At 32.0% G+C, this 18,844-nt stretch overlaps 1 protein-coding gene across 1 annotated transcript; it reads right to left on the bottom strand.

Moving 5' to 3' along the window:
- Positions 1 to 1,769: 1,769 nt before the first annotated feature.
- On the bottom strand, positions 1,770 to 16,666 carry LOC131849568 (uncharacterized). The gene is made up of 7 exons (XM_059199659.1): positions 16,334 to 16,666; positions 7,207 to 7,415; positions 6,754 to 7,065; positions 6,248 to 6,380; positions 3,807 to 4,015; positions 2,543 to 2,731; positions 1,770 to 2,009 (listed from the first exon to the last, which is right to left on the bottom strand). The coding sequence occupies exons 1-7, from the start codon at positions 16,518 to 16,520 to the stop codon at positions 1,773 to 1,775; spliced, it is 1,476 nt and encodes a 491-aa protein (XP_059055642.1). The 5' UTR covers positions 16,521 to 16,666; the 3' UTR covers positions 1,770 to 1,772.
- Between the last annotated feature and the right edge of the window lie 2,178 nt (positions 16,667 to 18,844).

The raw sequence follows: 18,844 nt of genomic DNA, 5'->3' as shown, positions 1-18,844 counted from the left end.
AGCATTGCCGACCCTTTGCCTTCTATGACATTATATTCTAATATGTACATACGGTGATGCAGGATTTCTTTTATTTTGTTCTTTACTAACTATTATAACATCTGTAACAGCATGTAAGTATAAGCTTATACATAATATTATCATGGTAAATATCAGATTATACAATAATATGTATAGTCTATACAAATACTATAAAGAGGTAAAGTTTGTCAGTGTGGAAGTTCAGTTCAATCTCAGTTACTACTCAATCAATTTCGAAAATTCTTTTGGTGTTAATTAGCTCATTTATAGAGTAAGGCTATGGATTATAGAATATTATACTACAACTAATAGGAGCGGAGCTGCAATGAACAATGTTGCAAAAACGGGGAAATTGTGATATGTGTATTGTCGATTTCTGAGCGCATATGTTTTTGGAACATTTGTTCAAATATGTGTGGGAAAGTATTCTCCTATAATCTATTCTCTATTTTTAAAAAGTGAGAAAATCTTCTCATGTTCAATAAAAAAGATAAGGGTCTTTCTTCTGCAGTAGGCACCTCTGTCATACCTATTTTTCAGCCACCATGCAGCTTATCGGTTTTCCCACACTGGGAGAACTGGGAGAGTAATCAAAAACAGTAATAAGTAAGTATATTTGTTTGGTGTCAACTACCTTTCAGTGTATGTCGGTATAGTAACCAGTAGGTCATAAAACTCTGCAATATATAGAATTTTACTGGTTACATAAACCCATTATTAATAATTTCTATTTTATTGGTTAGTCGTTATAATATTATTAATATAAGCACTTACAGCGAAGTGATTTTTAAATATTTTTTTAAAAGGAAACATCTAAAGTGCAATCTGGTAATGGAGGGCAATTTACAAAATGAGTTCGTATAATTGCTTTTATGGTGAACCTCTTTGCATAAAACATAAAACGTAAAAGTATTTAATTATTGAAAGAATTGAACAAATATAAATATCCTTACCGGCATTTTTATCGACGAATTCCGTGAATCGACGAAGTGCAGTTGTTTATTCACTGCCTTATTTTCCAATAGTCGCTTGTTCGATTCCCGGGCAATGCACATATTATAATCATGAGCATAAAAATTCACTTTATATTGATTCTGGGTCTAGTACTTCTATTTTTTTTTTTCTACTTTAGGGACACACATGCGTATCGCATAAGCAGTTATCGTGCCTTTGAACGTCTGTGATACTAGGGGTATCACATACGCTATGCCGACCCTTAAGAAACCTTAACATACCTTCCTATGTCCTTCGAGATAACCTCGGCAGGTAGTTCATTCCACTCAAATCAATATATACATAATCGGTGCTGCTATACCGACCACGGCAATGTATCTGTCCCGTCTACACTACGCCACTAAGGTGCAGGAGATTATTCACTACATACGGACAAGGAGTAACCTAACATTGAGTGTGATGCAGCTGGAATCGAATCATAAAGCGAGTTTCAAGGTGTTTTTTGCCCGGGTTCCCACCAACATGCTGATTAGATCCATACAGGACTACTGGCTGAAGGGTGTGGTGTATCGGCGCTACCGTGGCAGATTGCCGTCACTAGTGCTGTGACCACACAGACAATTTATATTTTAATTTCAATATATATATTAGTCTCTAAGGTTTTTATTTTAGGCCAGTAGTAACCTGAATTAAATTAATAAATAAATAAAATATAGTAACGATATCAAGTACAAATTGCGGTCGTCAGTATTATAATACAAGAGAAACCAAATGAATGTACAATACAGTATTTTATTTCATAATTTCAGTATCGGCAGTCGTTTCAATTGTCTTTCAATTTGTTTAACACTCTTATCTTTTATATTAGGTATCCCAAATAAACTGTACACACCAGCAAATAGGTTTATACAAGCAAATAAGTAGAATATAGTATATATTCCCGTATAATCTTCGATATATTTAAAGGAGTGTACATGTGCTAGTTTTATTAATTGTGAATATGCATATAAAACACCGAGCAGCTTGGCGCGTATCTGAAATAAAAATATTATTGAGTTAGTTTGAGAGTAATTATTAATTATTTAGTTACATAAACAATCTCTCAGACAATATCTGCTTGCTTTATTTTAAAAGTTCACTTCTACAGACATTTGACTTCTTACAAATATATAGTATATATTAGTTTTTGTCTAAAATCATGTTCTGGATAACTGTAACACAGTTTTATTTAACTAATGTAGTTGATTACAATCCAAACACGATTTATCGTAGTTATTATTTCAATGGATTAAAATAAATTCATTTAAAACGCTACACACGGTTAGTATTACATATTATACAGCTAAACCTTAATCAGGTTGTTCTGTTCTGTTGGTTGATAAAAACCACATGAACTTAGCTCAGTCTTTACCCGAACCAAATCTTTCAAAGAAAGCTGCTCGGGGGCAAAAATGGATGGTAAAAAGTGACTACAAAGGTCACGCCTTCAAAGCCTGTATTTTTACTACCATAACTTTAATTTCACCTGAAGCAGTTTGCAAAAAAGAAATTAAATTAGAATACACACCTCGAGATTATAAATCTCAACCATGATAATTATGGGTAAACCCCATGCTAAACCATATCCCACAATTAGCACACTCAGGGCTGCCACCGGCAACCAATGTAATGATCTCACAGTCAGATCTGTTTGTGTGTAGACCCCGAGTACACCCATAGACAGTACCATTATCACATACCCAAAAGTCAACAGATACTGAAACAAATGAATAATTATTATAAACACGTTTACATTTAAGACGCTTATTATTAAAGGGTCACCCAAAAATTTCAGTCACAAGTTAAGGATGGATGGATGGGACGGATATCGACAAAGTGTGACATTATAATCTCTCATCTGCGAAGGAGCCAATTATTGAACTCGGACACTATAGCCCTATCTATGAGAAGTTCGATAATTGGTCTTAGGGCGTTACTGTCATTTTACAGGTAACAGTTGAGAGTATATAACGGAAAAATAAGGGGGCAGGGATGAAAAACCTAATCTGGAATTAGATTTTTCATCACGTTTCAATTTTAGTTTTGAATCACAATATTTTAGATATTAAAATATGACCAACTGTGACACTGGATAAGAAGAAGGTGAAGGGATAAAAAAGACAGAAATTAGTGTAACGTAGGTACGTTACGGATTTCCCCTAGTACCGTGTTCAAGCTACTCGAAAAACCACTTGTTTATCTTGATTAAATTTGTATGAGATTATACTAAAAGGTTACATGTAAAAACTACAGTCGAAATGAGAATCAGCTTTTTTTTGTACACAGTAAGTCCGAGTCAAACTCACAGATCCAGGATTCATAACAAAGTATGAATAGTATTTAATTACAGTTACTGAGGGTAATATATACATAAAATAGGAATAAGATGGAAAATAACATCTTAATCCTCTAGAATGGCAGCGCACGCAAGGTATTTTTTTTTTAAAGGATGATAATGGAATGGTGCACTCGCCTGCGCTAACGGTTTACGCTGGCGGGGCACCAGTGGAGGATGATAAGATGAACATGAAGTCAGATCAGTTAGCCCAACGTGACATATTCACCGGGAATGTATCACGATGGTTTCCAGGTCGATCTGACATGGTACATTGCTAGCAATGGGATCATTAGTCCACATTACTAACAATTCCCTTCCCTCCACGCAAGGAATTAGGGGCGTCACATGATCATGTACACAAGTTACGGATGCCACTTACCTACGCTAACTGGTTTACCATTCCATTTCGGTAACAAAATTCAGATTCGCACAAATATAAATTTTCCATCATTACCTTTCTCTCAACAAATTTGATCATCAACAAGCAGAGCAGGCCGCCTCCACACAAACAAGCCACGACGAGCACTTTCTCAGGGTCCATATCCATTTTTAGTTGCAATAAAGCCTTATCTTGATCTAAGAATACGATGCTGCCACATATAACATGTATTGTGTAGAGAATAAAGCCTATTTTCGTGGCGTCCCACCATATTCTGTCTTTTACTGAAAGTAAGATTAATAATAATAACCCCTGGATTATTTTTGCACAAGCCCTCTGCTAGAGTAAATACCTATTAGAAATAAATCATAATTAAAAAGAAATGTACTACACTACTCTGTATTCCTAAACCATATACTCTGTGTCCAGAGACACAGAGTATATAAGTCTGCAATATAATACATGTTGATTTTTGTATTAAATTGTTTAATAATATAAATAAAACTGAGAATCGTAACATTAATTTTATTTATATTTAATTTGATTTATAAAAATTATAGTTTTTAGTTAATTATTTTGTTTATATTAGGCCATAAATTAAGCAACTGAAAAGGTTAAAGAGTTCACACGTGGGAGTAAAATATTGGTGCACTGCCGAGATCTTGGCAGTGTTGCAACAATAAGCAAGTCCTTTAGTTGCTAAAACTACCAAATTTTAGAATGTAGTGTATGTATTTTTCTGGTTTTATATTTCTTTTTATTACATTCTTTTATTTATAGTATGTAATAAAATATATTAAATTATTTGCTGACATATGTATTGACAATTAATTAAATTTAAATAAGAAACAAACTATTATATAATATTACAAAAATGTGACAAAAATAATTCAGTCCTTAACATTCTAATATTTATATTTGAACATTAAATTTATTTATCACTAACATTTTTCAATAAGTATCTTCTAAAGTGAAATATTTTTCTCTTAGTTTTTCAAATCCATAATAAATATTCAGAAATAAATTTTGCTTAAAAAAATGGTAGTCAAATTTACCAGTTCTAGTAGTGAAATCACTAAGGTGGCAACACTAAATTTTATTTTATACTAAGAGGGTGCTAGCATTAGCGTGGGAGGAGCATCCTACGAGAATTTGAACGCAATTTAGACACTGAGTAGGGTCAGTACAGATAAAAATATTTGTATAGCGAAAGTTACCTAACCCGCTTCAATAACGCTAATTTAAAACGAGAAATAAGTATAATGGCTGCCAAATGGTAAACAATTAGATTAAGCAATTAATAAGAAGTGTTATAGACCCAACGACCTTCATTAGTGTCAGGCCTTTCTCTAGATATTCTTTTCCTTATGTCAGGATTAGAATAAAAATATTCATTTAACATAATCATAAAATTTTTATTTAAAGAAACTTTATATGAGTACTAGCTGACCCGACAAACGTTGTTTTTCCATATAAATTAATGTCGCTATTAAGAAACATGGGTTGGTGATAGACAAGTAAAAATTTAGAAAATTTACAAATTAAAAAAATTTTCGAAGAAATTCACAAACCTATTGAATATATATATGAAATTTCATCAAAATCGATCACGGCATTTCGGAGGAGTATAAACTCAAAACCTGTGACACGAGAATTTTATATATTAGATTGCTTAATGGTGAGTGGTAAGCATCGCCTATTTATATGAACACTAGTACGGACATCTCATTATCTGACCACGAATAGTACAGTCCACTAATAGTGTTGCAATTCCATGTCAGTATTCTTAAACTCATTGACATATAATAAAACACAGATTATAAAACTAAGACGATTTTGTATAAAGTCCATTACATAATATAGTATGGAAAAACTTATTACAATGTCATTTCAGTTCCTAGTGGATCAACCTTTGATTAATATTCACATAAAAGGACAAGCAATTTACAAAGGCTATCTAAAATGTATCTCGTCTTGAGAGAAAGAAGCTGCGGGCTACTAAATATCTTCTCAAGAAATTGCTAAGAAGGGCCAAATATTTTATTTACATATTTAATTTCAGTTGGCACCCTGTAAAATTAATCTATTCCCCAATTTCTAGCGGTTCAAGATCTATACTTCTACTTGGAATTTATTGTTCAATCTAGTTAATAATGAGAACTTGTATAATTAAGAGAAATAGTACTTATTTATTTAAGTTGCGCTGAATGTGGTACAATGGTACACCATTGTTGGTTAGCTTTAAGATTATCTCTCACATTAAGTCATCACTGACATGCAACAGCTAGCATTGTCAATTATAATAGTCTATATTATGTATAAATGTATATATATACAGAGTACAACTTTTTTATAAGAATACTGGATGGTACATACCTTACCATGCAGTATTCTTATAACCTTCATGATGATGATGAAACATATTCCATGAATTTGGTAAACAATCTTGAATTACTTATTCGTATCGGTATGGAATAGGCCGATATGATAGAAATTAATAAATAAAATAAACTTACGAATTTTAACTAAGTTTAACTTTCCATTTGCTGTACCTCTGTCACTTTCATCTTTTAAATGTGTTAATTCCGTTGATATTGTTGGATTATCGTATGTCAAACATTTTAACTTCGACAACGATTGCATCGCTGCCTGGAAAGGAATTTGTTCATGAATAAAAAAATTACGTTAATTTTGTCATGTTAGATTTAAAATTGCTGTATTCATAGTTTCAATTAATAAATCTATATTGCCATGAAAAGTTACAGTTTGAAAATGAAAAACGTTAGGTCTGATTTCTATTGATCCACATTTAATAAAGTTTTGAAAATCCCTGATCTTATGCTATATTTAAATTATAAGAATTAATACATTGTCATTCTATAGTCTTTATTTCAATATATTTTCATTATTTTATATTTTATATCTTATTTGCTAGATATCTGTAAAACTACTTAACCATCTTCGTCTATCAGAACAGTGCTACATCATACTAATTCAATAACGCAATCAATTTATAACTCACCTCCATTTTCCCAATCATCACCAAATAGCTCGGTGATTCCACCATCACTACCATAAATATGAATTGTATTATCACGAGTGCTGTCATCGAATACATCAAAGTTTCAATTCCTGTCACCAACTTCATCAGGTATCCGGCAGTTGTCATCACCATCATCAATGACATCGTCACGCCCCTTGTGTTTATTGAGCTTATTTCTCTTATGTAAATTGGTAGAACAGTAAATAGTCCTCCTGACGAGATTCCAGCGAATACATGTAATATTATCATATTTATGTCTTGCGGCGGTAAAAATAATGGTACAAGTGAAGCCTGTAATGATATTGCAATATTAGTCTCGATGATTTCATTGCTGTAGTGGTTTAGCACACAGCCTTACTTCATCGCGGGTTCGTTCTCCGCGTGCGACAAATTCGCGGAGTGAAAACTAATAAAACTGAATACATTACTCACACCCTGCATTAAACTGATGATGAATATTCCAATCTTTCTTCCGAACTTATCAATGAGGTAACAGTAAATTGGAGCGGATGTACCAGCTGCTAGCAACATGGCTGTAGCGTTCCATGGCTCATCATCAGGTGAGGTGATGAAGTGGCCTGCATGCGCTGATGTTGAAAGTATTGTAGTTTCTATGCCGTGTGTGAAGAATGGAATGCTTGCTGAAACAATAAATAAATAAAATTATTATTAATTTTGATTTTATGATGGGCTTGGTGGTCTAGCTGTTTAGTACACCGTTTTCCCTCCGATGGTTGAGGGTTTTGTTCCTTGCTTTGTGCAAACATTTGTATTCATGAGCATGGTTATTTTTATTAGTCTGGGTGTTTTGGATGATGGAAGATCGCGGAAGGTGGCAAGAGCTCCACCGACAAGAGCGTAGCTCTTAAATTATGAATGAATGAATGAATGTATTTATAGAAAAAATATATATCTTAATTTACATAAGATAACACTAGCTTTATTTTTCTTTGGGCTAATAAAGCTATTGTATTTATTATAGTCTCTTGTTTTTTTTTGTGATTTCTTGCGCGATTTAATTGTAAACGGACAATAAAATCACTACGCAATAAATAAAACACAGACAGCGCCACCAAAAAGTAAAAATTAGCAGTTATAATTTGACCAAACCATATTATGTTTTTGTATCAATTTATATTTCTGAGTGATTCTCCGAACTGACGGAAACAACGATAATAAATAAATTAAATTAAGAAACTGCAGTATGCTTGCCACACTGCCATATTGAATTCAAATATATCCAGCGCAATAAGGGCATGTGATATGTTAAGTTAACCTCGACGTTGATATCATGTCTCTGGCTACCCCACCACGAATAATAGTCATAAAGGTTTATTATTACTATACTTGATTTATAAGAAGACCGGTTAAATTATAGCTATTAATCTAATTAGCATAGAACCTAATCTGTTACATTAACTAATTATAAAGTGCTGAATTAAAAAGGTAAGTAATATCCTAGCATTAGTTATTTTAAAAATAGCGTTAATGCAAATAAAAAATACCACTCGAGATGACGTAATTCAGAGATTAGATGAAGTAATAAATTATAGAGTTAATATAGTAGTCGAACTCATATTTAATTTGACTGTAGAGTTTTATAAGCATGTATATGGAGTGGTGTACAAATAGAATTCTGTAGAATATAACAAGTATGAACACGAAGTCATGTCAGTTAGCGTATCGTGGCGAATTCTCCAGGAATTTAACTACGATGAAGTCCATAGTGTACCATATCAGCTTGACCTTCGTCCACCTAATATTATACATTGCTGGTAAGGATGGCTACTGGTAATAATAATCCCCTTTTCTACGTGTATAGAATGTGCTGAAGTTGTATCCATGTAATTTGTTTTGTGTTATGAAAATAACTCTCTTTTCTAGGATGACTGTAAAAGATTACTTGTAGCGATAAGACTGCCCTTTGCTTTTACTTTTCTACGCTCTATTTTTGTTGTATTTCTTCTCTGCTTCTTTATTTCCAATATACATAAAACTATTATTTGCGACAGGCGATGGCCTGCCTTATAGAATATGGTCGTCGCAAATATTAAAGTTTTTGTCAAGTGTGTTGATAAGCTTACTTGACAAAAAAATATAATTGAATATAATTTCCATAAGTAATCATGAAGGTATATTTTGTAAAAAGCCATCTGCGAGGGTACCTCTGTTATATTTTTACATAGTATCTATTTTAGCCTTGTTTTTTAGGTTATCTTTATCTTATATATAAAATTCTCGTGTCACAGTTTTCGTTCCCATACTCCTCCGAAATGGCTTGACCGATTCTCATGAAATTTTGTGAGCGTATTGGGTAGGTCTGAGAATCGGCCAACATCTATTTTTAATCCCCCTAAATGTTAGGGGTAGACCACCCCTAAATTATTTTTTTTTATTTTAAGGCGAAACAACGTTTGCCGGGACAGCTAGTGTTATATATAAAGTAGTGTTGCGGATTAGATGCATCATATCTTAGTCCTTAGTGGTAGTCATTCAAGAGAATGTTGCCGTTCTGTAGCATAAGGTTCATGAGGGTCATGTGATAACATGACGATAAATTAATAAATAAAAACTACGTGATGTGATATATATCATTTTGTACCACAGACGACATGTAGACTTGTACAAAGATATAAAATATCTGAAATATTAAAGATATATATTTTTTTTATTAAATTTAACACATTTTATCTCTTAAAACTTATACATCATAGTTTTGTGATAGATTTTCGTACGTGTACCTATATAGTTGCTACATAAGAAGGATTGTCAACTTATTCGCTATTCCAATTACATAAAAAAAATCATTAACTTGTCTTTAGACTAGGAACACTATCGTTAGGACGTCCTTAAGTTGTTAATTGTACGACTCTTACAGTCCAATTTCGTTCAATTGAGACCACTAAAGAGGATAATGCGATGTTGCTGTTAGCCAATATCCGTACATTACGAGATTGTAGGTCTTCCTTTCTTTAGGTAACTGGAACGGTAAACAAGCTGACGGAAGTGATATATACATGAATAAAATACCAATCGTATGATTGGTATTTTATTCATGTATATATCACTTCATACAAATGCGAAATTTCTGGCCTTTGGTATGACGATATTTAGAAGTTTTTACAAGATCTTGACCCCTGAAAATCCATTACAAAACTATCATGTGCGAGTTTTAAGAGGGAAAATGTAACTCATTTTCGATCTTAAAACTCTTATCTCTTAACTCTCTCTCAAATCTCTTAACTTATCATTATGAATGTATCAGAATTTTTATATCTCTGTACAAGGTGATGTCCGTACGAAATGACATCACGTTACGTATAACTCTGATTGTCCATTCCGTGATAACAGTCGTGTCGGTATGTATAAAATAAATTTAATGTTTAGGCAACTCGCACTTGACAGTTTTTTGTACAACAAATACAGCGTAATATATATTATCGAATTTTCTTGCTCACTTGGCTCGAAATAAATTGACGTCCGTTCACAAACGAGTGAATAAAGAATAATAGCTAACTGTACATTATATGGAGTTGTGTACAAGTTATCTGTAAACAGATATTCAATCTATGCCAATAACGCCATAAATTTAACAATTTCGCAGTTACGACTCAATTTTAACTATAATTCTATATTAATAAGAGACGGTGAAATTATTGTAGAATTTTTTTTTAAATAATCACCAATTTACGCGTTCATAATTTATTAAAGATCCTTTTGAATCGATTTAGTGTTGTTGTTACACTCTCTTCTTTGATATTTTATATGTACCTATTAATAAATATAAAAGATACATATTGAAAAAAGACATTACTCTGTAAACGATTAGTTGGAAGACAACCTTGAATGGCGTTGGTTGTTGAGATAATTTTTAATATTTTAAATATGGTTTTTTTTTTGAGGGTTGATAATGGAATGGTGCACTCGTCTGCGCTAACGGTATACGCTGGCGGGGCACCAGTAGAGGATAATAAGATGAGCATGAGGTCAGGTCAGTTAGCTCATCGTGACAAATTCAGCAGGAATTTAACATGATGGTTTCCAGGGGGAACCGCATGGAGGTCGACCTGACATGGTACATTGCTAGCAATGGGGTTATCAATCTACATTACTAACAATCCCCTTCCCACCATTTTAAATATGTTAGAAATGCACTACTTAAACGCAATGTAATTTTTTAACCCTAATATTAATTAGTAAAAACAATAACAACGATGTTTATATAATAAATACTCGACAAATTTAAACATACAATATATAATAACAGCCAATATACTACAGTAAAAAAATGACAAGTTAGATTTCTTGTCAATACTTTTTAAATAAAGTTGCTAACCGAATTGGACGATAGGAATAGTGATAAAAATGACATCCATAGGTAGATGAAAGTGTCCTATATGAAGAAACTATTTCTATGACTTTAGTTAATGCATTAAAAACTAAAAATCAAATCTTATTTTTTTATAACATTTGAATAGATTAGAAAGTAATTATTATAGTAGATCTGAATAATGTCGTATTGAATACTGACAAGCACTGTACAATGCTGAATGTAATTTAACTAGCTGATATTTACCTATAGTCGGATTATATTAAATCATTCAATTGATTCAATGGCCTTCACAATCTAAGAGGTGAATTTACTAGACAGAAATTAGATTCTTGATTTCAGCCATTACGTTAATAATGCATTTAAACGATTAGGTTCTGTTACTTTAAGTGATTTTTATAAATATTTCATACTAGCTTTCCTGCACAACTTCGTTTACATCACACTATAAATAATAGCCTATATGTTATTACGATATATAAGCTATGTTACTGTAAAGTTTCGTTAAATCTGTTCAGTAGTTTTTGCGTGACAGAATAACAAACATCCATCCATACTAACAAAAATTCGCGTTTATAATATTAGTAAGATATAACGGAAACTGACTTATGTACTTAAAATTAAATCTTAATCAAACTATATATATACATACGTAGAATAAGACTAAGAATTCAGGTAGATAGATTTGTCTCCGCGTAATAATTGTTTACATCCACCGTCATTTCCACTCGGCCCATAACAGGTCTTATCTTAAAGATTTTTCTTATTAAACTTACAAAATAATTTACTTTTAATATTAGTTCTATATGTAGTTATATATGCGTCGTGACTTAATAGTTTAATACCCTGAAATAAGGCCAAGATGTCGTGAGTTTACATGTGCAGGTTACGAAAAAAAAATAGAAACTTTGTCAATTTATAATTGTGACTGACCCGAGAATGAAGAAAACACAGATTCAAATCAAAATTAATCGAAGTATAGGTGGCGTGCTTGACTTCTATCACTTTGGATTCTAAATGTACTGAGTGAAACGTGGACATATTAAGCATTATGTTCACCACGATATCAACACAATTCAATTGACAATGCCTGTGACTACTCCATCTGGGATAATAGTAGTAATAGTATGTTTGTTTGTAAGTACTTATAGTCGAGTTATAATACAATTACAATTCAATTTCAGTTTCCCTAATACATTTGAACAAAGTTATAGTGAAGAAATTATCTTAATCGTTCGGAAATGAGGGAATATCATGTTAATTAATACCTTAAACAATAGAATTAAACTTGAATGGGCATAACTTGGTCTGTTCGTGTCTAAAACTATTATCTATTCAAAACAATGTGAAGCTGAGACTACTACTTCATATCAATAAACAGTTTTTATTGTTTGAATTCTTAAACAGGGTTGCCATATAACAGCGATTTCCTGACATGTACAGAATTGGACTAATATTGAAAACGTGCCTAGCAAGTCGCTAAATTAATTAAGGAATTATACCTAATTTTGATTTACGTCATATTTACATTCCCAACCTGCTTCTGAACTTGCTTCTATTTGTAATTCTGAAACTTATGTTAATTTTATTTCGTTATGAATCTATCTGTTGATAATTCATAACCTGACTCCGATTTTATTGTTTGTAACTGTGATTCTACATAATTAGTAAGGTCAGTTTATTGTTGAATCGTCATTACTCATTACATAGTATAAAATAAAGTCGCTGTGGCTGTCTGTCCGTCCCTATGTATGCTTAAATTTTTAAAACTACTCAACATCGAAGCGGTTTTTTTAATAGATAGAGTGATTCAAGAGGAAGGTTCATATATATATAATACAAGTACACCCGTGCGAAGCCGAGGCGAGTAACTAGTATTTTTATAAATATGCATTATTTGTTATCATCAAGTTTAGGCCATACAAATGCAGCACCAAATATTCAGATAAAATGTTAAGTTTGCATGTGTTCTTAACACCGGATGACAACTCAACTGCATCAATAAAATTAGTTTACTGCAAATTTAATCTTTATTTTTATATATTATAGATATTTTTTAATTTTTTCTCTTATTATTACTTAAATTGCCTTAAACGATTCATAAAAAAAATCTAGTGGTTGAGTTTCTTGTCAGATCCACTAAATCGAAGTGTCTAGCCGAATTGTAGTAGGGAAAAAAATCTACATATGAAGAACCTATTTTGACTATGATTATTTAGTATTAATTTTTAAACTTGTATGATAACCCTACTTGTAACTGATACCTTACGCTAGAGTCATTAAATATATACCTTCAATAAACTCAGTTTATCGAACATTTAAGTAAACCAAACGATAGTATACTACTGATAATTGTGACCCAGAAAAAATAATTGTCATTTTTTATCGACTTGTCAAGGGCGAAGTTTTTTAATTAATTTTTCATTTTCTGTAACGATCTATCTTCTTTTATTAATATAAAATAAAGCCATATGTATGTTCAGGTTAACTTTATTCGCTGCAATAAACCGATATGAAGAAAAATATGAGAGGTGATTAAATTTAAATTAAAAAAAAAAACAATTTAGATTATTTATTTTAAACTATCATATTATCTACGTTTTTACACATAAAAATATTAAATCCACGTTCATTTCAATATTATAAATATAATTTTAAATTAAATTATACAGTAACACAATAAAATATAGGATTTAATTTAATTTTGTGAGGCGCGCTCCATAATCCTATCGTAATAAAATTATGAACTTATATTGGTCAAATTAAATTATCCCAGTATTGGATTAAGTTATTAAATAAATTGAGATTGCTATAATTTTTTACTATTTACAAATTTTGAGGATAGTTTTGATAGGAGAGAATTTTTAATATTGGGTTAGGAAGGTAGTAAGGGTTAGTAGTAATGAGTACTACTGTTCCTGTTGCTAGTAGTAGTATGTCAGATCGTACTGTTTCTGTTCCTGAGGGCACTGTGTTCAGACACAGTTCCCTCGAGGTAACCATCCGGGTTACATCCTAGCAAATTCACCACGATGACTTTACTGTCCTTGCTCATCGTATTATTCTTCACTGGTATACGCCAGCATATATTGCTAGCACAGACGGGATCACCATTCCATTATTATCAATTATAAACGTATTAGATTGGTTGCTCATAATTTATCCAGAATATTCTCTACACTGTTCCTGTGTTCCCCTAGGAAACCATCGTGGTTAATTCTTAAATTTGTCACAATATAAATAAAACTTTGCAATTATTAATTCCCCATGCACCCCGTGCCGTGTGATTAATCCCCGTTCATGCAAAACTCCGACCATAATAGTAAGCTTGTCTCTACCTTATCGAGTTCTTTAAGATATTCTCAGCGGTCTGTGGTAATGGTAAGTGTCACAATAATAATAATAATACTCCTGGATAATTACTACATCGCTGTCTACGTAGTTCCAAACTTTGTAGAACTTGCTATGGTTACTGAATAATAGTAATACTTTTTTTTAGAAACACCTAACGTATATAGAAAATAATCGAACGAAAAGTAAGTGTACTAAATTACTAGACCGCTCGACTAAAGCTAGGCTAAGTACAGCTTTTGTTATGGGCACTAGATAAGTTACAGATATATTTACATATTTTTTTAAATACATAAAAAACACCTAGACTGATACAAACTATTATACTCATGAATACAAATGTTTGTAGTATACGAGGAGTCAAACGCGCGATCAATAGAATTAAAGCGCTGAATACCACAACTGCGATAGTTGAAAATGCCTCTGATTACCGTTTTTAGAATTATGGTCTTATGAATTATTCTAATTATTTTATTAGAATATTATTTTCCAGAATGCATAACATTATAGTACAGTTTCAGAAGAGCTTCCTCCCGCGTATATTTATATTGTGGAATGAACTTCCTGCCGAGATTATCTCACGAGACAACAGCATGGGGTTTTTCAAGAAGGGTACATTAAGGTTTGTTAAGAGTCGGCAACGCGCACGTGACTCCCCTGGTTTCAGGCGTCCATAAGCTACCGATACTATTTACCAGTTTGTTATTTTACAGTATAAAATAAAAATACATGTCAATGACTGTTACTACACTTCGGCAAATAAATATTATTTAACAAAAACAAATGTCTTTAGTCTCCTAGAACTAGTTTGTTGATTCCGTTTTTCTATCGACTATCATGTATTGATGTTTTCGAAGTTCAAGTAATCTGTTTGTTAGAAAAAAATCTCGAATTAAAAGTAGTACTGACCGCTTGGCAATATGTAGAAACTTGTTTACTTATCTATGTTTTGAAAGCCATTTGGTGGAATTTACAAAACAAACATAACTCTCTTTATGCACAGTTATATCCTCAATTTAAAACTTGACTATCACATATCTATACTAATATAATCAATTGTTTGTTTTTCTGTTTGAATGCGTTAATCTCACGAGCTACCAATCCAATTTGCAAAATTCTTCTTGCATTTTATTACCTATAGCCATTTTTAAATCGAAACACAAACATAACGGCTCCTTTGGTGATAAGTGGCAACAGTCAGCTACATAAATTAAGAATGCCACAGACATTTGTCATATGCGAACTAATATAATCGCTTCCATACCCAGCAATTTCCCTGTCATATCTCATCCTTCTACCGCATCACAACTTACAAAGAAATTGTTTAACGGTTGGGTGTAATGAGTGAGACAGAGGTACCCAAGTTTGTACATAAACTTTGTACAAAGTGCTTCTAACAAACTTTGAAGGCAAATAAAGGAGTAATACTTGCACTACGACTATTTTTTTTTGGAAATAATAACTAAACACAGGTTTCAGAATATGTACTCATGGATACAAATGTTTGTATGACGTGGGAATCGAATCCGAGATCATCGGAAATATCATAGTGTATCATACCGCTAGACGATCGATGTTGGCAACTAAACTAATGCAATAAATTTAATTTGATGAAAAACAAGATAACTAATAATAGTAATGTGTGTGTGAGCATAGTAATGTGTGAGTAATAGTTCTATTATCTATACAAATAAATAGAATTGAAGCGCCTGTTGGTAATTTCTTTTAGATAAATAATTTCTCTACCTTTTTACTAAATGCATATGAAAGTATATATAGTATTTATATCAAGTTTAATTTTTAAATGTCTTTATTATATTTATTTGTGCAGATTTATGGTATCTATATACATGTTCATAATAGAATGAAACTACTTACCCAGAAATGATATTATAAATTCCTTCCATACAGACCCTCTGTTGTCATGTTTAGAGACATCCTGTTCAGTTGATTCCACTGTGAACACCATTTTTCTCAATTTCCCAACAACAAACAATAGAGCCGCTCTACAGACTAGAACCACTCGAAATGTAATGAAGTTAGTATCATTATTTTTATACAACATCTCGTATAACACATGAAAAATGCCATTCAAAAACACGCCCTAACTCTCAGTTTTAAAGTGTAACACGGCAATGTAAATATTTAACAAATTATATTACACATTTATTTTTTCATGATCTCTTTTACGGCACGTCAAATAAGGAGCGGTGCGTGATACCATTTGTGTCAACATAGCTGTTGCCGCTTAACGTACTCTACCACGATCTCAATACTTAACTAGTTTCTGCCTGCGTTTTCATTTACTTGATATGAAAAATTACAATAGATGGAGCTTAACTAATACAGGTTATACAAAATCGTTGTAGGTCCTCTATATCATGTATTACAGCCGTCAAATAGCTTGCTTTGTTAGATGTGTTCCTGTAAAAGATTGAGATGTGGCAGAGAAATTACAAGGTTTGGAGTAATGATATCTTACTTCTTCGGAATATATGAGGTATAGATCGGTATCAAACGATTACATAATATTTATACGTATCAATATTATAAAACCAGTTATATTAGCCATTTCAGATATTTCAAAAACAAGCTGTTCCCATTTTTTACACTAGGCAGATAAATATGTGATTAAGAAGATATACATTAAGGATTAAGACGGTTTTTGCCCCTAATAGTTTTCAGGGTCACTCCGTGTATATGATTAGTCAAGACTATAAGACTTAAAAACAAACAAACACACTCTCTCGTTTATAATATTAGTATCTAACGATTATAAATATATATGCAAATAAGAGAACGGTAAGTACTTGTGGTGTGATGACGAAGTAATTATATACAATATCACCAATTCTCTTCACGTCAGGATTTAACAGGATATTTGTAGTCTCTATTGACGTCTCTTTCTATTTTCACGCTAATTAGACAAATGACGAAGTAATTATATACAATATCACCAATTCTCTTCACGTCAGGATTTATCAGGATATTTGTAGAGTCTCTATTGACGTCTCTTTCTATTTTGACGCTAATTAGACAAATGACGAAGTAATTATATACAATATCACCAATTCTCTTCACGTCAGGATTTATCAGGATATTTGTAGAGTCTCTATTGTCGTCTCTTTCTATTTTGACGCTAATTAGACAAATGACGAAGTAATTATATACAATATCACCAATTCTCTTCACGTCAGGATTTATCAGGATATTTGTAGAGTCTCTATTGTCGTCTCTTTCTATTTTCACGCTAAATAGACAAATGACGAAGTAATTATATACAATATCACCAATTCTCTTCACGTCAGGATTTATCAGGATATTTGTAGAGTCTCTATTGTCGTCTCTTTCTATTTTCACGCTAAATAGACAAATGACGAAGTAATTATATACAATATCACCAATTCTCTTCACGTCAGGATTTAACAGGATATTTGTAGTCTCTATTGACGTCTCTTTCTATTTTCACGCTAATTAGACAAATGACGAAGTAATTATATACAATATCACCAATTCTCTTCACGTCAGGATTTATCAGGATATTTGTAGAGTCTATATTGACGTCTCTTTCTATTTTCACGCTAATTAGACAAATGACGAAGTAATTATATACAATATCACCAATTCTCTTCACGTTAGGATTTATCAGGATATTTGTAGAGTCTCTATTGTCGTCTCTTTCTATTTTGACGCTAATTAGACAAATGACGAAGTAATTATATACAATATCACCAATTCTCTTCACGTCAGGATTTATCAGGATATTTGTAGAGTCTCTATTGTCGTCTCTTTCTATTTTCACGCTAAATAGACAAATGACGAAGTAATTATATACAATATCACCAATTCTCTTCACGTCAGGATTTATCAGGATATTTGTAGAGTCTCTATTGTCGTCTCTTTCTATTTTCACGCTAAATAGACAAATGACGAAGTAATTATATACAATATCACCAATTCTCTTCACGTCAGGATTTATCAGGATATTTGTAGAGTCTCTATTGTCGTCTCTTTCTATTTTCACGCTAAATAGACAAATGACGAAGTAATTATATACAATATCACCAATTCTCTTCACGTCAGGATTTATCAGGATATTTGTAGTCTCTATTTTCACGCTAATTAGACAAAGAGAACATATTATGTTATCTGTGGTACTATTAGCTATTTGGTTTCTATACTTTATTTCACACAATTCTTACATTCTTTTCTTTCATAATTCGTCTGGGTTATACCTGTCCTGGAGTATTGACGTCTTCATCAGACGGAATATTATTTATGTGATCCTATGTCAGTATATCTATCTCAGTTCTTAATTTTTTTTTATATACCGACTATAATAGCAAATAAGCTGACGGACTGTCAGTATCTTATGATGTAATCCTTTTG

The sequence above is a fragment of the Achroia grisella genome, unplaced genomic scaffold (genome assembly GCF_030625045.1).
Source record: "Achroia grisella isolate CSIRO2021 unplaced genomic scaffold, CSIRO_AGI_Agris_v1 utg660, whole genome shotgun sequence".
In the NCBI taxonomy this organism is placed as follows: Eukaryota; Metazoa; Arthropoda; class Insecta; order Lepidoptera; family Pyralidae; genus Achroia; species Achroia grisella.
The sequence above is the reverse complement of the archived record's forward strand: the minus strand, read 5'-3'. Positions and strand labels throughout refer to the sequence as shown.